The sequence below is a fragment of the Olea europaea genome, unplaced genomic scaffold, assembly GCF_002742605.1.
Source record: "Olea europaea var. sylvestris unplaced genomic scaffold, O_europaea_v1 scaffold1783, whole genome shotgun sequence".
Classification (NCBI taxonomy): Eukaryota; Viridiplantae; Streptophyta; class Magnoliopsida; order Lamiales; family Oleaceae; genus Olea; species Olea europaea.
In genome coordinates this window covers 51,840-69,238 of record NW_019235564.1, presented here as the reverse complement: position 1 = coordinate 69,238, position 17,399 = coordinate 51,840, and the positions used below count along the sequence as shown (strand labels likewise).

Genomic DNA, 17,399 nt, shown 5'->3' with positions numbered 1-17,399 from the left:
AAACTCGCAAGAATGAAGGAAATTGAACATAAACCTAACCTTCCAAAAGGAAAACAATGCAGCATGTAAAAATGAAATAAATGGGAAAGTATTACTTCCTATACTAAACAAATGAGAAACAAATTAATGTCATCTAATACTAGAAAGCCCATATTTATTACTCTGTATAACAGTATAAGAGCATGAAGTCATCGTGGTAGGTCAAGCAATCCATATGGCGCTGGACCCAACCCTTGATGCAAGTGAATCAAAAACATAATTCTCCTCACGATAAATGTTTTGAATCACCCATGGTAGTCCATCGATACAGTGAACGGCCACAAGTAAGTCAGCTTCCACCCATATGTCAAATAATCCAAGTCATCGAGGAAGTAAAATCCCATCAAATATAACTCGTAACTCAGCCTCCATATGATGAAGAGAAAGCCGGTCTCAAATAATTCTCCTACCACTAAAAATTATTGTTGATGCATCCATTGATGTAGATCGTATAAGATCCCACCGACGAGGTACACCAATGAACCAATAATGAGAATGCTGGAGAAGAAGAGAAAGAAATATCAAAATGTGGGGCGATAGCCAAGTCCCCACACCAATAAACATGTCGAAATAAACGTCACATATGGAGAAGTGAAATCATGCGATAGACTTTTCAAATGATCCACCTAGGCTCCATGCATATTTCCCTATGTTTACATATTCTGGTTATTGTCCATATTTATGAAATTAGCTAACAAAAGTTTCAATGTCATTTGAATGAATTTTAGATGGCATGGGCTTTTTGTTGATTGGAATTATTAATATCTGCTGCAATTAGTTGTCTCATGCAATATTTCAATTTTCTTTCAAATTTATTTAGAATTTATGAACTGATATGACTATGTACTTTTTAATAATTTAATGACTTAAATTTGTATGTAGAGTAATATGTCAGTGTTTTAACTTTATATTTAGAGTTAAATTTATTGTAAAGAGAAAGTTACAATTTCAAAAATAATAAATATATTAAAATAGCGTAGAAGTTGTAATCGTTGTAAAAGTTACATACTTCAATTTGCTCAAATTACGTATATACGTTTAAAAATTACATGTACTTCTTATTTAAATGCCATTTTTTAAAGATCATTGTATAGCGTTCTATAAGTGACTTGTAAATTTCAGACTCGATTATTAAATTAATTAAGATATTCAAGCTGAATGCTTATTGAATTCATCAAGATTTGTTCAACCTCGGCCCTTAAATTAAGAATTCATCCTTTTTAATTCTTTAAAGATTAGAAAACTTAAGTGTCTAATTCAATTGGCTCGTATGAACCATGTAAAATAAATACTAATTTTATTGATGAAAATTATAAATATATGAATTTAAATAATAGAACAATGTGACTTAATTTAAAGATTAATAAAGGATAACTAGTAATTATTCTCTCATTTTATTTACTTCCTAAAAAGGGCATTCAGTTGTCTTCTTCTCCAAAGTTCTCACATTGAAATGGAAAATAGAATCTCAATCTTTCATGGCACGATTATTCAGAATATATGAAAAGTTAGCCACAAATTTTCAACGTGATTTCTTTAGAATAATCTTATCCACAATTTCTACAGGATAATTGGTCACGGTTTTTGGCGTCATTTTTACATCTATTAGTAAAGGATGGATTAAACATTTCGGTCACAGGCATCGACTAAAATATTTTTCAATCATTTTGTGCGAAAATTATAATTTTGACATAATAAGTTGTGTGATCGTGACATATATGTTGTATATCTATGACTTTCAATCACAAAAGTGTAACAACCTATAGTTTCAAGTATGCACGTATCATTGAAGAATGTGACTTAAGATACGTGTTTTAGGGAAAATTATCATTTCGTATGAAGATTGTCTATACGTTGAGTGAATGCGATCTATTAGGTTGTGTGAATGTGACCTAACGATTGTAATACGTTATGTGACTCGACATACTGCTTTATATGATTGTGACTTATAAAATTATGTGCTGATTACAACCATTAAAATATATGTGACACAATTTGGTAGCTCCACGTCTCTTTGAAATTGTGACTTCGTGCAAGAATTGTGACTTGATTTCAAGGCTTATTTAGAACATAAGATGAAAACGTTGAATCTGATTGATAATAATATGATTTTCTCTATCCACTTTTTTTTTTTTTCCCCTTTTTTTTTTTTTTTTTTTTTGACACCCATTAAAGTTTAATCAACCTAATACCCAACTTTGAATTCTAGATTACTTACTAAACCTTTATTATTTGATACAAGTCTATAAAACATAGAACGGTGGGATGTCCATGACATGTTAACACCTAATTTTTGAAGGAAATTGTTGGTGTTTCGATTAACGATAATTACATCGTAGGATCATGATTTTGCTTGACTTTCTCAAATGTAATTGCATTGTATCTTCTTACACATACAACGATAAACTAAAAGAGTAATGAGAAGGTTAATGAAATACTTATCAGAAGGTTAATGAAATACTTATTTGACCATCATTTGTTTGACAATCATTAAAATGAACTTTTTGGGGAAATGAGTTTCAAATTAGTCAATCTTTAAAAACATGTGGTTAAAAGGTAGTAAAAAAATTTGGATTTACGTACAAAATATTTTATTACGAGAATGTAAGGTTGAAAATGAATTAAAAAAATAAAAATAAATAAAAAGGTTTTCAAAAATTCTAAATAATTTAGGACCTCAATTTGCTCGTCCTCCCCCTCCCCACCCAATCACTTTCTAATAAACATTTTAAATTATGATAATTAACACAAAACATCCTTACATTTCAATGTTATTATACAAAAGGTCCACACCTTTCATTTTTGGGTCATTTTTGCCCCTGCTTTCACATTTCATTGCGAAAATCATCATTTTCATCTAATTTCTCAATAAAAAAAACTATAAAATAACGAGTATACACTCCTTTTTAAAATAAACAAAAATAAAGAAAAGAAAAATAAACAAAAAAATTGCAATATACTCCAAAATTTTTAAAATTTTCAAAATTTAGGTTAGGTTGTTTTAAAATTTTTTATTCGGGGTCATGCTTTCATTACTTTTGACAAGAAAATGAAAAAAAAAAATTCGAAAAATTGAGAGAAAAGTTGTGATTTTAAATGATTTTTGATTGTGCGTGCTATTTGCAAGATTCAATTCAATCTCTAAAGAGTGCATAACATGATTGAATAAATGATCTTTCCAACTTAGAGTTAATTGGTTGAGTTAGTAACCAAAATGTATAGACAAAAAGCCAGTGAGATTTTGAGTCTTTAAGATTGACGCATCCATATCAATCTCACTATTTTCTTTCATGAGTGATTATCTTCCATGGATTTGTTTCTTTGGAACTTGCATTGATTCTCTTCGAGATCATATTGATACATGCATGCATGAACATGATTAATGCCATCTTTGATGCATAATTTAGTCACTTGAGCCAAATAGCCTACCCTGTAATTAATTGTCCATTTGTTGAACCCCTTTGAGCCTTATAACCTTTTTCTTTTTGAACCCATGTTACAAGCTTTAAATTTGAAAAAAACAATAATCTTACCCAAGCCGAAAAACTAGTGGAGTATTGTTCATCATTTTGTTACATATGGCAGTGCGAAAAAAAATAAGTGTGGGGGTGTCTAAATTTTCTGTAGGACTATGATTGGTGGAATGGAAAATGTTCTCAATTATAATGCATAAGTTCTATTATTAGTGTCATATTTTGAAAAAAAAAATGATGAAAAAAATTATTGAAAAAAAAAAGAGAAAAAATTGAAAAAAAGGGGGGGGGTGAAAGAGATGAAAAAGAAAGAAGTGATGGAGGAAATAATTTTCAAGGGTACAAAAATATTTTATGCTCATGATTCCTCCTAATATATTATAAAAAGAGATTGGGTTGCGTGAAATAAATGAAGAGAAACAGTTAAGTGGAGTAGTAATCTTACATGTCTTATATATGTTTGAGCTTGAGGCAATTCATTTTTCTTACTCCGCTAGTTTCAATAGCTTTTGAGTCACTTACCCAAACACTTCCCACTTGGATCCTAAGCCACATTACAACCCATGGAAAAGACCTTATGATTTGTATTATGCATGTGATCTAATTGGTGGAGAATGAGAAGATATGCAAGCATATGGTAGAACATCTCTATTGGAATGAACTTGAACGAAACACTTACCCCTTAAACACATGAGAGTTGAGTGCTAATATACCGTGAGGGTTTATATGTTTGGTTCACTCCATATTTATTTGAGAATGCTTGCTAATTGGTTATAAGTTGTGTGAGAATATTTGTTCATGATGTGTTATGTGTTTTAACGAGTTTGATTGTTCTATGTTGATGGCATTGCAACTTTAACATTTTTGTGAAAGTGAATTTGAATTTTACTCGAGAACGAGTAAAAGTTAAATGTGGGGGAATTTGATAAGATATAAAATGTCATGTTTTACATCCATTAATACATTCATTTTTGTGATTAATTAACGCCTAAATGTACTGAGTACCCTTGTATTTTGATTTAGGTCGTAATTGGATGATTATGATATAAATTAGAGGAAAGGAGTGAAGAAGGACCAAAGTGAAAGAAATCAAAAGATCAAGGACTGAATTGCAAATATCCAAAAGTTGAATCGGGAGACGAACAATGGAATGAAGATTCAAGAGTTTTAGAGGTCAAGTGATGAACAAAGAAGTCAAAGAGGTGAAATATAGTCGAAGTATAATCACACATCAATTTCCGATCGAAAAAGTAATGCAACGGTTTTTAGCAGCATATTGAGACCCATTTTCGACATGGTAGACGATCGAATTGGAAGATGACTTCTGAAGAAAAGTTGTAGATCTTTGAGTTATCTTTTCAACGCAACTTGAATCACCTCAATCGGATACCGAGAGAGAAATTTATGACTAAAATACTGAAAGCTGTACGGCGGAGAAAACCGTATAACCATGCGGTCGCATGGTTCGTTTTCCATGCGGTCGCACGAACTGGTTCAGCAATTTCTGGAGTCTTTTTTATTGTTCCATGCGGTAGCATGGAAATATACCATGCGGCCGCATGGAAGGAATTCGAGGCGCGATTTTTTATTTCCTTTTTCCGTCCAACCATGTATGGAAACAAATATTTTCACTGCATAAATACCCTAATTCACCCTAGAACGTGAAAGAACGCCCCCAAATCACTTTTCTCTCTTTTGTGCTCTAAAATTGAAGATGTCTAGCTAATTTCTCATACTTAGTCAAGGATATTGAAGCCCCGAAATCTATACAATTGTGAGATTGAATTGTTTTATTAGTTTAATTCATGTTTTTGGGTATTGAACATTCTTTTGCACTTATTTTCAATGATTGTTGTGTTTAATTGTTAGGATGCATACTAGTTTGTTATTCATTACAATCTGCTGCTAAGTTAAATATCAAATCCGTAATTGTTTGATTGATTTAACTTGTGAAACAACTAGGATTAGTAATTTGCTGGTTTGGAAATTATTAAATCTTAGGAAGAATGTTTGATTAGGTTAAATGCAAACGCTTGACTTGTGTTATCTAGTTCATTGATTTCTCTAATACGTAAAGCTGTTATTGAATTAAATCTTAGCGCTTGTCTATGGTTGTTTGATAATTAGGATTAGTGAGAAGGTCGTTGTCCTAACTAATTACACTTAAGGAGGAATAGAAAATTAATTTGAATGGTAATTATTTTTCGAACGGTGAATATTCAAAATATGAATTGATTCATACTTGCATCTATGATCGGTTGTAAAATTTTGAAGGTGGATATTGACTCAGGCCAAGGTTAGGTTTTTTCATTGCTTTAATCCAATTTATTAATTTGCATTGTTTTTAGTTAGAATTGATTTCAGTTCATTCAAAACCCCTTTTAGTTAATTTAGCATGGAAATACACTAATCACTCTTCGTGGGATCGACCCTTACTTCCACTACTGCATTTGTTTTAAGGAATATACGTTTTAATTTGGAGTACCTATGACATCACGCACCACTCTGCAATCTTAATAATTACAAATGCTTATTCAACAAAGATTACCGGCCTTTTAGTAAGGAGAAAATCCTTTTGACATGTCCTCAACATCGGCCTTTTAGTAAGGAGAAAATCCTTTTGACATGGTTAAGGAAATGAAAACTGGCACTTCATGAGGATATAAAGAAAAAACTCTACTAGTTTTCATCTATAGTGCTTTTGAATAGCATGATATTTCCTTCTCTTTGGACCTCAATCCTCATTATTGATAAAGAATCTTGCATATTTCCTCCAGCTAAATTAGCACATTTCAATTTTCAAGGTTACTGGATAATCAGTCTGAAACAAAGATTATAGGCTAGAAACGCCCTTCCACAAGGCTGAATTTATAGGTAAGCTCCCCAAACTCCTTCCTCTAGCTTCCAGCTTTCTTGTTTGGTATTCAATGTAAAACCAACATCTGGATTTCAATAATCACGTGCAGTCAGAACAGTGTCTAAATGAAATAAAGAACTCTAAAACTTGCAAAGATTGCTGAAACTTTACTGACTAGTTTTGGCAATGGAATTCAACTTATTTGGTACAAAATATGTGCTTCCTGCACTGAATATGTTTGTGTCATCTTAGAGGACAAGATTCTGTGCCAGAGAAAGAAAAACACAACCTTCATGGTTGAAGCATTATTACTGAACGATTGGATTGAGTACTTACAGATATAATAATCTTCCCATACACACTTACAGATATAATAATCTTCTCGTGGCTCTATCTGAATGTGATTTCCTGCATCGAACCAGATATTATCTAGAACAATAAACCATAAATCAATCTACTCAAACTTCTTTTGACTTCTTGGAACGTTATCCCGAATGCTGATGAGTGCAGGACCAGATCTGGTTTCAAATAATTGGACTTGGATGTATAAAGCTTGTTTGCCGTTATGTTGAACTTTCAGTCTCAAGTGCCGAAGGCCCAAATTACGTTGTCTTCCTGGACAACTGCAAAAATAGTTTAGGCTACAAAACCGAGGGATCTTCACTGAATAACCATTGTCAAGGGTGTGAATCATTCTATGGTTTCTATTTAGTTTTTGGTAACTTATTTTCCCGCATCAACAAACTTTAAAAATGGAATAGAGTTGACTAAAATCCATTTTCAAGTACTTCCAGCAAAGCTAGCTCCTTGAGTGTCCCTTTCTATTTGTAAGCAAAGGTACCATAGCTAGCAGACCTCTAGAATCAAGAATAGTAATTAGCATTGCCTGCAAAAATGGCTTTTCTAATCGGCAGAAAAATTTTGAAAGATGCTTCCAGAGCGGAGTTTTAAATTGGGATCTTATTCAAAGAGAAAGATATCAATATACGGAAATTATTTTGTGTATTATTAGGACAATTGATCGATTGAGAATTATTTGATTTCATTGTTTGAGGAAGAGGCGAAAATTTTCTGCTGCATCATTCTATTAAATTGTCCTTACTTCATCACGTCTTTTCGTGACTCAACAATTTTGCCAGGATTTCTCATGAATTTCCTATAACACCGTTTCATATTGCAAGTGTAATGCCCATCATAAAATTTTTTTTAATCAATCCAAAGTCCAAACTATGGTCTACATGAATATCAAGCTAAATCAATCATCTTTCAAGTCAATATATTGGAACGCTTAAATCACCAAGATTCAAGAAGACACTCTTTATCTCGTGTACTTTAAAAGTATAACATAAACTTTTTATTCATCTTTACTCCACATCATCCAATTCACTCCCCACTTTTTCATCAATCACATTATTCGAAAAGAAGTTGTACAAAGTTCAAATTACACGTACAAAATTCACTTTAGACCAGCCAACAACAGGAACAAAATAAAGTACAACTATTCTTGCAATAAACAAAACACAGGATACCAGTTAATTGGTAAAACAAAACTCTGAAACTCTCGTCCTTATCTGCCCACGAGTTATGTAGACAAATAACATCTAGAACCAGTTCTGGTGCTCCTTGAATTAATACTTAGTTCTTCCGTCACCCTCGGTGATCACATCTTTAAAGGCTCCCCCACTTGGGATCATAGGCAAGACATGTTCTTGATGCGGTACAATCACATCCAATAAATATGGCCCGGGTGTATCTAACATCCTCTGAATTGCAGACCTGATATCATCTTTCTTTGACACACGTGCTGCCGGAATATCACAAGCTTCTGCAAATTTCAACATATCTGGGAAAATCTCCGACTCTTTGGAAGGGTTTCCAAGATAGGTATGAGCCCTGTTAGCCTTGTAGAAGCGGTCTTCCCACTGAACCACCATGCCCAGATGCTGATTATTCAACAACATAATTTTAACAGGAAGATTTTCCACCCTGACCGTAGCAAGCTCTTGCACATTCATGATGAAACTCCCATCGCCATCAATATCCACCACGACACAATCCGGTCGTGCAACAGCAGCTCCAATTGCTGCAGGAAGTCCAAAACCCATAGCCCCCAAACCACCCGATGTCAACCACTGACGAGGTCTATTGTACTTGTAAAACTGAGCAGACCACATTTGATGCTGCCCAACACCAGTACTAATAATAGCGTTCCCATTAGTCAGCTCATCAAGAAGTTGAATTGCATATTGAGGAGGAATGGCATCTTCAAATGTCTTGTAACTCAAAGGATACTTTATTTTCTGCTCCTTCAGGTCCTTTCTCCAGGCTGAAAAATCGAGCTTAACGTTATCTACTCTCCCTTTCTCCTTCAACATCGAATTCAAGCCCTGTAAAGCCAACTTAATATCTCCACAAATGGACACATGGGGTTGCTTGTTCTTTCCAATCTCAGCAGAATCAATATCAATGTGCACGATCTTCGCTCGGCTAGCAAAAGCTTCTAACTTTCCTGTCACACGATCATCAAACCGAACCCCAAAAGCAAGCAACAAATCACTCTTGTCCACCGCATAATTAGCATATACAGTTCCATGCATTCCAAGCATTTGCAAGGAAAGATCCTCATCCGAGCAAGGATGAGAACCAAGACCCATCAATGTACTGGCAACAGGAATCCCTGTTAAATCCACAAATTGCCTCAACTCCTCGCTTGAATTCAAACACCCACCACCAACGTACAGGACGGGCCTTTTTGACTCGGATATTAACCTCAATATTTGCTCTAAAAGCATCTGACTTGGGGGCCGTGGCAACCTAGACACATAACCAGTTAATTTCATTGATTGGTCCCAACTAGGAACCACCATTTGCTGTTGTATATCCTTCGGAATGTCAATCAAAACTGGGCCAGGTCGGCCCGATTTAGCAATATAAAATGCTTCTTTCACGATTCTAGGAATGTCCTCCACGTCTAAAACAAGATAATTATGCTTGGTAATGGAACGAGTCACCTCAACAATAGGCGTTTCCTGGAAGGCATCAGTGCCAATCATCCTTCGGGGAACCTGGCCGGTGATGGCCACGAGTGGGACACTATCAAGCATAGCATCGGCCAATCCAGAAACCAAATTGGTAGCTCCGGGACCGGACGTAGCAATACAGACCCCAGGAACGCCAGAAGCCCGAGCATAGCCTTCAGCTGCAAAAATCCCACCCTGCTCGTGGCGGGGGAGGACATTTCTGATAATTTTAGAGCGCGTCAGTGCCTGGTGAATCTCCATGGATGCCCCACCAGGGTATGCAAAAACGTCTGTCACGCCCTCTCGCTCAAGGGCCTCCACAAGAACATCGGAGCCTTTCCGGGGTTCATCACGGGCATATCGGGAAATGTAAGTCTCTTGAGAAGTTTCCTTTCGTACGGGTGAAACAACATTAGTAATTTGCAGACGGCGTTTATGAGAGAGGCGGGGATGAATGCCATTGGGTACTTGGGAATGGAACTGGAAGGCAAATCTTGAGAGGAATTGTGATGATTTGGAGGAGGATGAGGCAGCAAAAGGGTGTTTGGAAATGAGGGACGAAGCGGAGGACGGGGCGGCGGCCGCCATTTTTGACGGTGGAAAGAGAGCAAAGGTTGTGTCGCTGGATTTTGCTTAGGGTTGTGGAGTGGTAGAGAAATATTTGAGGACGACAAATCGTCACGTCGAGTATATATAACCAAAACTTTTATCGGAGGTTATCCAATTTATGGATTTGTTTCAGATTGGTCAATAAACTTCAATTTATTTTAATATTTTTCGCCCAAAGTTCATAAACTGGTTGACAAAATTCATGATGTTGCCAAGAAACTTCACCTTGTTATGAAATAGGTTCAAGATGTGATTATATTTTTATCTTCCTAAGTGGCGTTGTTAAAAGCCTAAGCCCATGTTTGTGAGAATTAAAATCAGATTTTTAATAGATTTTAATAAAAATTGATAAAAATATATGGTTAAAAATTTGTGAAATTCATAAAATATGTTATTAAAATTAATTGTTAACATTAATTTAAACTAAAATTTAGATTTTAATCAGCACCAAACCAGGGCTAAGCTCCCGTTTGGTCTCCATTAAAATTATAATTCATTTTTACTCTTCTGATATACTACAAATTCTCCAATAAAATTATATTACACGTAATCTCAAAACTTTTACTTCTTTTTTAATCACATATTTTTCAAAAAAAAATATTTCAACCATTAAAATTTAAATAATAGGGGCCAAACACGGAAAAGTTGGGTCAAGTTACAAATTCCCCAAAATTTAAAGCTTTTTTAATTCAATCATTTTTAGAAGAATGTGCCAAACAAGCTTTAAATTTTTCGTAAAAAATCATATTAAAATATTCTTCAAAAAAATCATTTTTTGGTCAATTAAAGTTTGAGACATATTTGTTATGATCTAAAGATTTGGGAAATATTTGTTATTATTAAAGATTTGGAACTAAATTGTACTTTCTTAAAAGGTTTGGAACCTCTGCAGATATTATAATTAAATTTAAACGGACTGGGGATGAGTCGGCGAGTTTTGATTGCAAGTGGCCAAGTGGGGGGCTGGTGGCTGCCTTAGGAAAAAAGTAAAATTTGACCATTTTTATCACACTTTCTAGATTTGTACTTACGTGTCTTACCAAATTATTTTTTTTCCCTTTTTTTTTTGTAATTGTATTTATCTTTTTTTTTTTTTGTAATTGTATTTATCTATCCATGGTTACTTCAAATCGAATTCGAATTGAACTACAACTCTTAGAACACAAACTAAAGAGACTATTTGAGTTGTTAAACTATCGAGACTTTTTTCTTAATTTGTTTCACTACAAGTCTTTCTAAACAATTTTCTCAATTGAAAACTTTGTAGAATTATTGTTACTCGTATATTGATGTGGAGATTTGATCTTCAATCCTACACGACGTTGTTTTATGGAAAAATCCAAGTGTACAAACAAATCATAGTCAGAAGTTTCACAGAAATATCACATAGAGTGAGTTTCATGTGAATATTTTATTCAAAAATAAACTACTCATCGCACCAATATGTGTTATCTGTAGGAAGTCTGTAAAATAAAATTCTGTACATCTAGATTGGTCGGTTGTTTTATAGTGTTAAGTCAGGGGAATTCGTGGTTTAATCCTTGTTGAGCCTACGAACTTGAATTTCTTAGTCCACGTCATACCAACAATTTCTGTCAGGACTCAAATTTAATGATTTAAAAAAATTGAGACCTAAAATTTTATTTTTGAAGATTGAGGTCGAAAAGTTAATTTAGCAATTTGCCAAAAAGGAAAGCCAAACTCTCTTTATTAGGCAATTCTATTCCCTCGTAAATGCATAAAAGTGATCGAAATTTTAGCGAACAGAAAAAAAAAAATAAATAAATAAATAAAATAAAATAAATTGTGATTTTTCCAATCCCAGCTGCGCATCTCTTCTTGAGTCATGGTAAAATCATATTTAATCCGTTTCAGTTTTCATAAATTTTAAATGTGGATTAGTTTTTTGAATTTCGTATTTCATTGTTTTTGTCGCATGCGAATTTGATGGTACTTCGGGGATATTTGCATTTTATATCTGAATTACACCTTTCTCTAATCTGAGTTTTTCCTGCTATTCGCTTGATGATCCTTGGAGGAAATGAATGCCGTAATTATGAGTAATGATTCGTGAAACACTTTTTTATTTCGCTGGATGAATCATTTTGTAGTTTTTACTCGAGAATTTGCTAGATGAATCATTATTGCCTACGATAAAAGTAAATATGTAATTATTTATTTATTTATTTATTTATTTTTTGTGTGTGTATGGGTGGGGGTGCGGAATTACTAGAATAATTAATATTTAGCACAAGCGCAAATCATTTATTATTTGCCTTTTGAATTATGTAAATCAGTAAAAGGTAGTTTTCAATTATCAACTTAATTTTGGAATTTGATGGATTTTATGTTTGTGTTGTAGTTGTCAATTTGATAATATAACATTAGAAACTATGATGTGTCTCTAAGTAATAACTATCGGTTCTTTTATGTAAATGCTTTCATTTGTTTTAACTCTCAATATTCATCAATTGATTAAAATAGAAAATTTGCATATTCCCTTTCCCCGCTGTCTTTCAAGGATGTTCTTTTAATGTCCCTTTTACAAATTTTATGTAATAGAAGATGACACCTTTTATTTAAAAGCTTTGATCTTATAATTCCAAACCATGTTTAGACACCTGAACCTCTGCGCAGGGATATTAGACAATTTTACCTGGAAAACAATGTATTTAGATCATCTGTAAATTATCTATATTTTGGCATCTCCAAGTGTATTTATTCCAAGTTCTTAGTACTAGATGATTTGTTATTCCTTTTCATTTGCAGACGACCTCAAGGCGTCTTTGAGATAGGAAGATAGAGAAGTTCGAAAAGAACGTAAAGAAGAGAGGGATGGGGCTTGAAACAACTAAAAAGAAGGGCCATCCTTATCCTGTGGGTCCAATCGTGATCGGATTCTTCATATTTGTTGTCATTGGATCATGTAAGTTGCTGCCATCACTCACCCTTATCTGGAGTTCATTTTCAATTTTGTTATGAGGATGATTAAGAGGCATGCACTTATCTTCGAAGTGAGATCCTGGTGGACAAATCTATGTATGCAAACATGCATATTTGTGCCATTTGCCAATCGTCCTTTAGATTTAAATAAACTTTTAATTTCTGAAAATCTTTCTAGAACTTAGATTACATTCGAGCTGACAAGCAGTGGTAGCATTCCATGGCACGTAGGAGCTAGAGGGGGGATGGTAGGAACAAGTTAAAGAAAAAATAGGGCTAGAGTGGAACTACCTATTAGATTGTGAGAATTTGTGCTCTAAGGCTAATCACGAACCATACATGTGGCAATTCATTGTTTAATGAACTCGCTGATAAAATCATTAATGGAATTTTTCTAATTATTCAATTTTTTGGCCAAAATAAAATTTATCTCCCCCAAAATTTATCATATACCATTTCCCATTCAGACATGCATAATTGTATTGTCCTTTCACTAAAATGTCCTCCCGGCAATCTAGGCAAAGTTGATGAGGAAGACTAGAAACTCTCGTCGCTTTGCCTAACTTTGATGAGAATCCTTATGTTGTTCGAATTTCGCACAACAAGGAAAAGAGCGATATTGGTACCACTTTTAAAGAGTGAATGTTATGGTTGTCCACCGATTGGAAAATGGGTATTATCTAGAAACTCGAAGTAGTGGACAATTCATTTTCGCACTTTAAAATGTCCTATGGGGTAAGCTTCGTCAATCAATTATTTTTGGCCACTTAACTTGGAGGAAATTTACAAAGTGAGATTTTCATCTTACTATCTGGCAAATCTAAAGTAAGACCATTTACTTGCACAAACTAGTTACACTGAGATATCTGTCAAATGGTTAGAAAGATGCCATCAAATTGTATTTGAACAAATTCCTTAAATCTTCTCGTAAGAGTTTGAGAGAATCTGAGCGCAGGTAAGTCAGCTAGCAATCCAAGGGGCAAAGAAAGGGTAAAAAGTCAGTTCCATGCCTATAGTCATTCTTCTCTCTGCTCTTTCAAAAATTCTCGTCCATATCAGCTTGGTTGAGGAATTTGGGTTTCGAAATGTAAGTATAGACGGTTTAAATTATGAATAGATAGAATGAGTGGTAAATAAGTGGGCAGCACTTTTGGATCACACGAAATGTGTGATAAAAAGTTATTTGATCGATTATAAATAGATAATAAACATAGGTTAAAATTGGAACTCAATTTGTTGAAGTTAATAGGTCATCCATTTAAGTAGTCCTTTACATCATATTTACCGGTTTTTATGCTTTACTTACATGATATTGAAGATTTGTTTGACAAGGCTTCTGCTTCTTATAGAAGAGCTTCACAAGGAAGCTATTTTAGGCCAGCTCCCTCTAAGTTTTTCCCATCAAGCAAAACACTTTCAGAAAATTATCCAAATAGGATTAAAATAAGTTTTTTAGTCTTAAAAGCAGTTTTTGACTTTTTAAAAGCCCTGTCAAATGGGCCCTAGTTTTTCCCACCTGCTAATATTTTTGTCATTGAGTAGCAACGCTAATACTGTATTTTATAGCTACAAGTTCTGCCCTCATGGTTCCTAATCCGACCACTTACTTATTTCTATTCACTTTTCTCTTTTGCCAGCTTTATTTCAGATAATCCGCACAGCAATGAGCGGAGGCTTGGCTTGAGTTTCGTATTAGCAATGAGATTGGGTATATGTGGTGTTGGTTCACTTAGGTGTGACATAGTAATGAACAGCGGAAGTGAAAATTCCTTGTGTATTGAATTTGATGTTCAATTTTAGGCGTCTTCCTGTGGTAGATTGAAATGCCATAGTCGATACAGTTTTGTCAATCATGAATTAACTATCTTATTTACTAGTTTGTTGTAGAAAGTTTTAGCAATATACTGATATAACAATCTATACGTATATTTGCACTCTTCTCAAATGTTTTTTGCTGTTTATTGTGTGTGCATAGTGGCTTTGCATGGCTGGTGTTTTTCCCACTTGTGAAACAGAGCCAGTTGTGCAGATAAACCGGATTAACCGGGATCTGGTTGGATATTTCTGATTAACTAGTGTTAAAATTGATTTTTAACTAAACCAAATAGTAGGGCTGCACGAAGGAAAAAAAAAAAAAAAAAAAAACCTGTGAAACCACAAATCGAAACAAACCCGTTTGTTTGAGTATGTGGACCTGCAATTTTTTCTCCCTCAAATCGAACCAAATCGTTTCAAAATACTTTGGTTTAGGTTTCAATTTGCAAAACTACGATACTCTTTCTAGCAAAGGTCATTGTACGTCATATTGACACTCGAAATATAGTTGAAACCAAAATTCTCAAATTGATCGTCCTCGTTTGTATAGATTGTAGAGTTTTTGGCAAAAACAAAGGAAGATATTGTATTTTTGAGTACTCTAGAGAGTTCTCTTCTTGGCCTTATCAATCTCTCGACAACTTCTACTTTAAATATTGTTCTCACAACAAATCAAAAATCCTTTGCTTCATAAGGCTGTTTCTCACTTCAATTGTTAATAAATTTATACGTTAACATGTTTTATATATATTACTATAATGTCGATAGATAAAGTATGGATTAAACTCGAATAATGGTTTGATTTGAAAAAGTTTCAAATCGCGTGAAATGATTTGAGTTGAAAATATGGTACAAACTGTCTAAATCGAATTTCAGTATTCACCCAAACCATATAGGGATTAATTAACACATTTGATCCCTTTCGTGATGGTTTTTTTTTCCCGGACATTCTATTAGAATTTTTTTTACTACTTAAAAATATGTTGAACAAAAAAATATTTTTACATCTTTATCTGACTTTTTGGACGAAAATTGCTGTGATGAACATATGTGCTAATTAACAAAATTGTGCAACCAAAAGTAGCGCAAGCCTATTGAAAATATACAAGCAGGTTGTCAACCAATTATGTTGAGGGCAATGGTCCAAACCTTTATTTTTGTAGTGATCAAGTTTGTAAAGGACAGTCTTATCTTTATCTTAAAATAAAAAATCAATTTATTTTTTTATTTTTTATTGAAAAATGGAAGCGTTTGGCCCTCGTTTTCTGAAAATGAAAATAGGTGGAATAGTATTTTTTTGAAAAATGAGTAGTTGAAAAAAAAAAAAAAAAGGTTTTCAATTTACGTATAATACTATTTTATGGAAGATCGTGTGACTGAAAATAGAAGAGAGAAAAATGAAATGTAATATAATGAAATTTAATAGAGGATATGTTTCTTCTTTCATTTTTTTTTAATTTTATTTTAATAATATTGGTTTGGTCACTTTGGTGTCCACAAAACTAGGATGGCATCACGGTAAAATTAGGAGTTCCTCGTGGCTCATTTATGGTATTAAGATACTGTTGACGCATAAAAATTCAGCCCAAATCGAACAGCCCAATGAGTGAAGCCCAATTGAAGGATTCTCAAATCAGATAGCCCAAATAACGAAGCCCAATCGAACAAATCAAGATGAAGGCCCAAATAAGGAGGCCCAATAACGCGGTAACGCCATCGCCCAAGTTTGCAAATCGCCCAAAATCTGAGCGAATGGAATGTCATACAGTCGTCCAAAGCTGTTACTCTATTCTCGTCCAAACTTTCAAGTCGCCCAAGGTCTTAACAAACATAAAACGTCGTGGTTATCAAGAAGTGCAGTTATCAAAGCAGTTATTAAAGCAACCCTATCACGTTTCACGATTCAAGAAATTCAATCGAAAGCGATTGAACGATGAAGGGTAATGGCAGCAGTTAAAAAGGCAGTTTTCATGACAAAGTGGCCATTACGAAGAAAATACATTTTTTCAAAATTAAAGCGGTTGAAACACACCTTTAATCTAAAATTTCGGATTATTTCGCCTTTCATGTAATTTCATGAATTTGTTTACTACAGTATGTGCACTCTATGTAATTGGTCATTTTGCAATTTCTTCGTATGTAGATTCATGAAATTCCTTTTCCTTTCCATAGAGACCAGTAGATTGGATCTAACCATAAGAAAAATGCTTGGTATTTCTCATGTTGTTAATTGCATCCTTAATTTGCACAAATTACATTTGGTTTCATATATGCCTAATACATGATATGCTTTTTTTTTAAACACTAAATCGAATACATTTTCTATTATGTGTGGTTGCAAGTAAGGAATCTATTAATGTGTTCCCATTTTTCTCTCTACAAATGAAGAAGAAATCCATCTCTTCCTCTCTCCGTCGCATAACTCTCTTTTCTCTCTCTACTCTTCCTTTCTCTGTCGCACAACACTCTTTTCTCTCTCTACAAATGGAAAAGAACCTCTCCCTCCCTTTATCTGAAAAAATCTGATCTGGTAGTCTTTAGTTGTAATTATTCTAAGAAAGGTAATTATATTTGGCCACAATATTGTTCTGATCGATCTGTTTATACACGTATTTGAGCAATTCTATGGGTGTGAAAGGGTTG

At 33.9% G+C, this 17,399-nt stretch overlaps 1 protein-coding gene and 1 pseudogene across 1 annotated transcript; one reads left to right on the top strand and one right to left on the bottom strand.

Moving 5' to 3' along the window:
• Positions 1-7,695: 7,695 nt before the first annotated feature.
• LOC111378188 (acetolactate synthase 1, chloroplastic-like) lies at positions 7,696-10,057 on the bottom strand. Its single transcript, XM_023001358.1, has one exon. The coding sequence runs from the start codon at positions 9,975-9,977 to the stop codon at positions 7,998-8,000; it is 1,980 nt and encodes a 659-aa protein (XP_022857126.1). The 5' UTR covers positions 9,978-10,057; the 3' UTR covers positions 7,696-7,997.
• A 1,982-nt stretch (positions 10,058-12,039) lies between these two features.
• On the top strand, positions 12,040-14,880 carry LOC111378194 (annotated as a pseudogene).
• Positions 14,881-17,399: the final 2,519 nt, after the last annotated feature.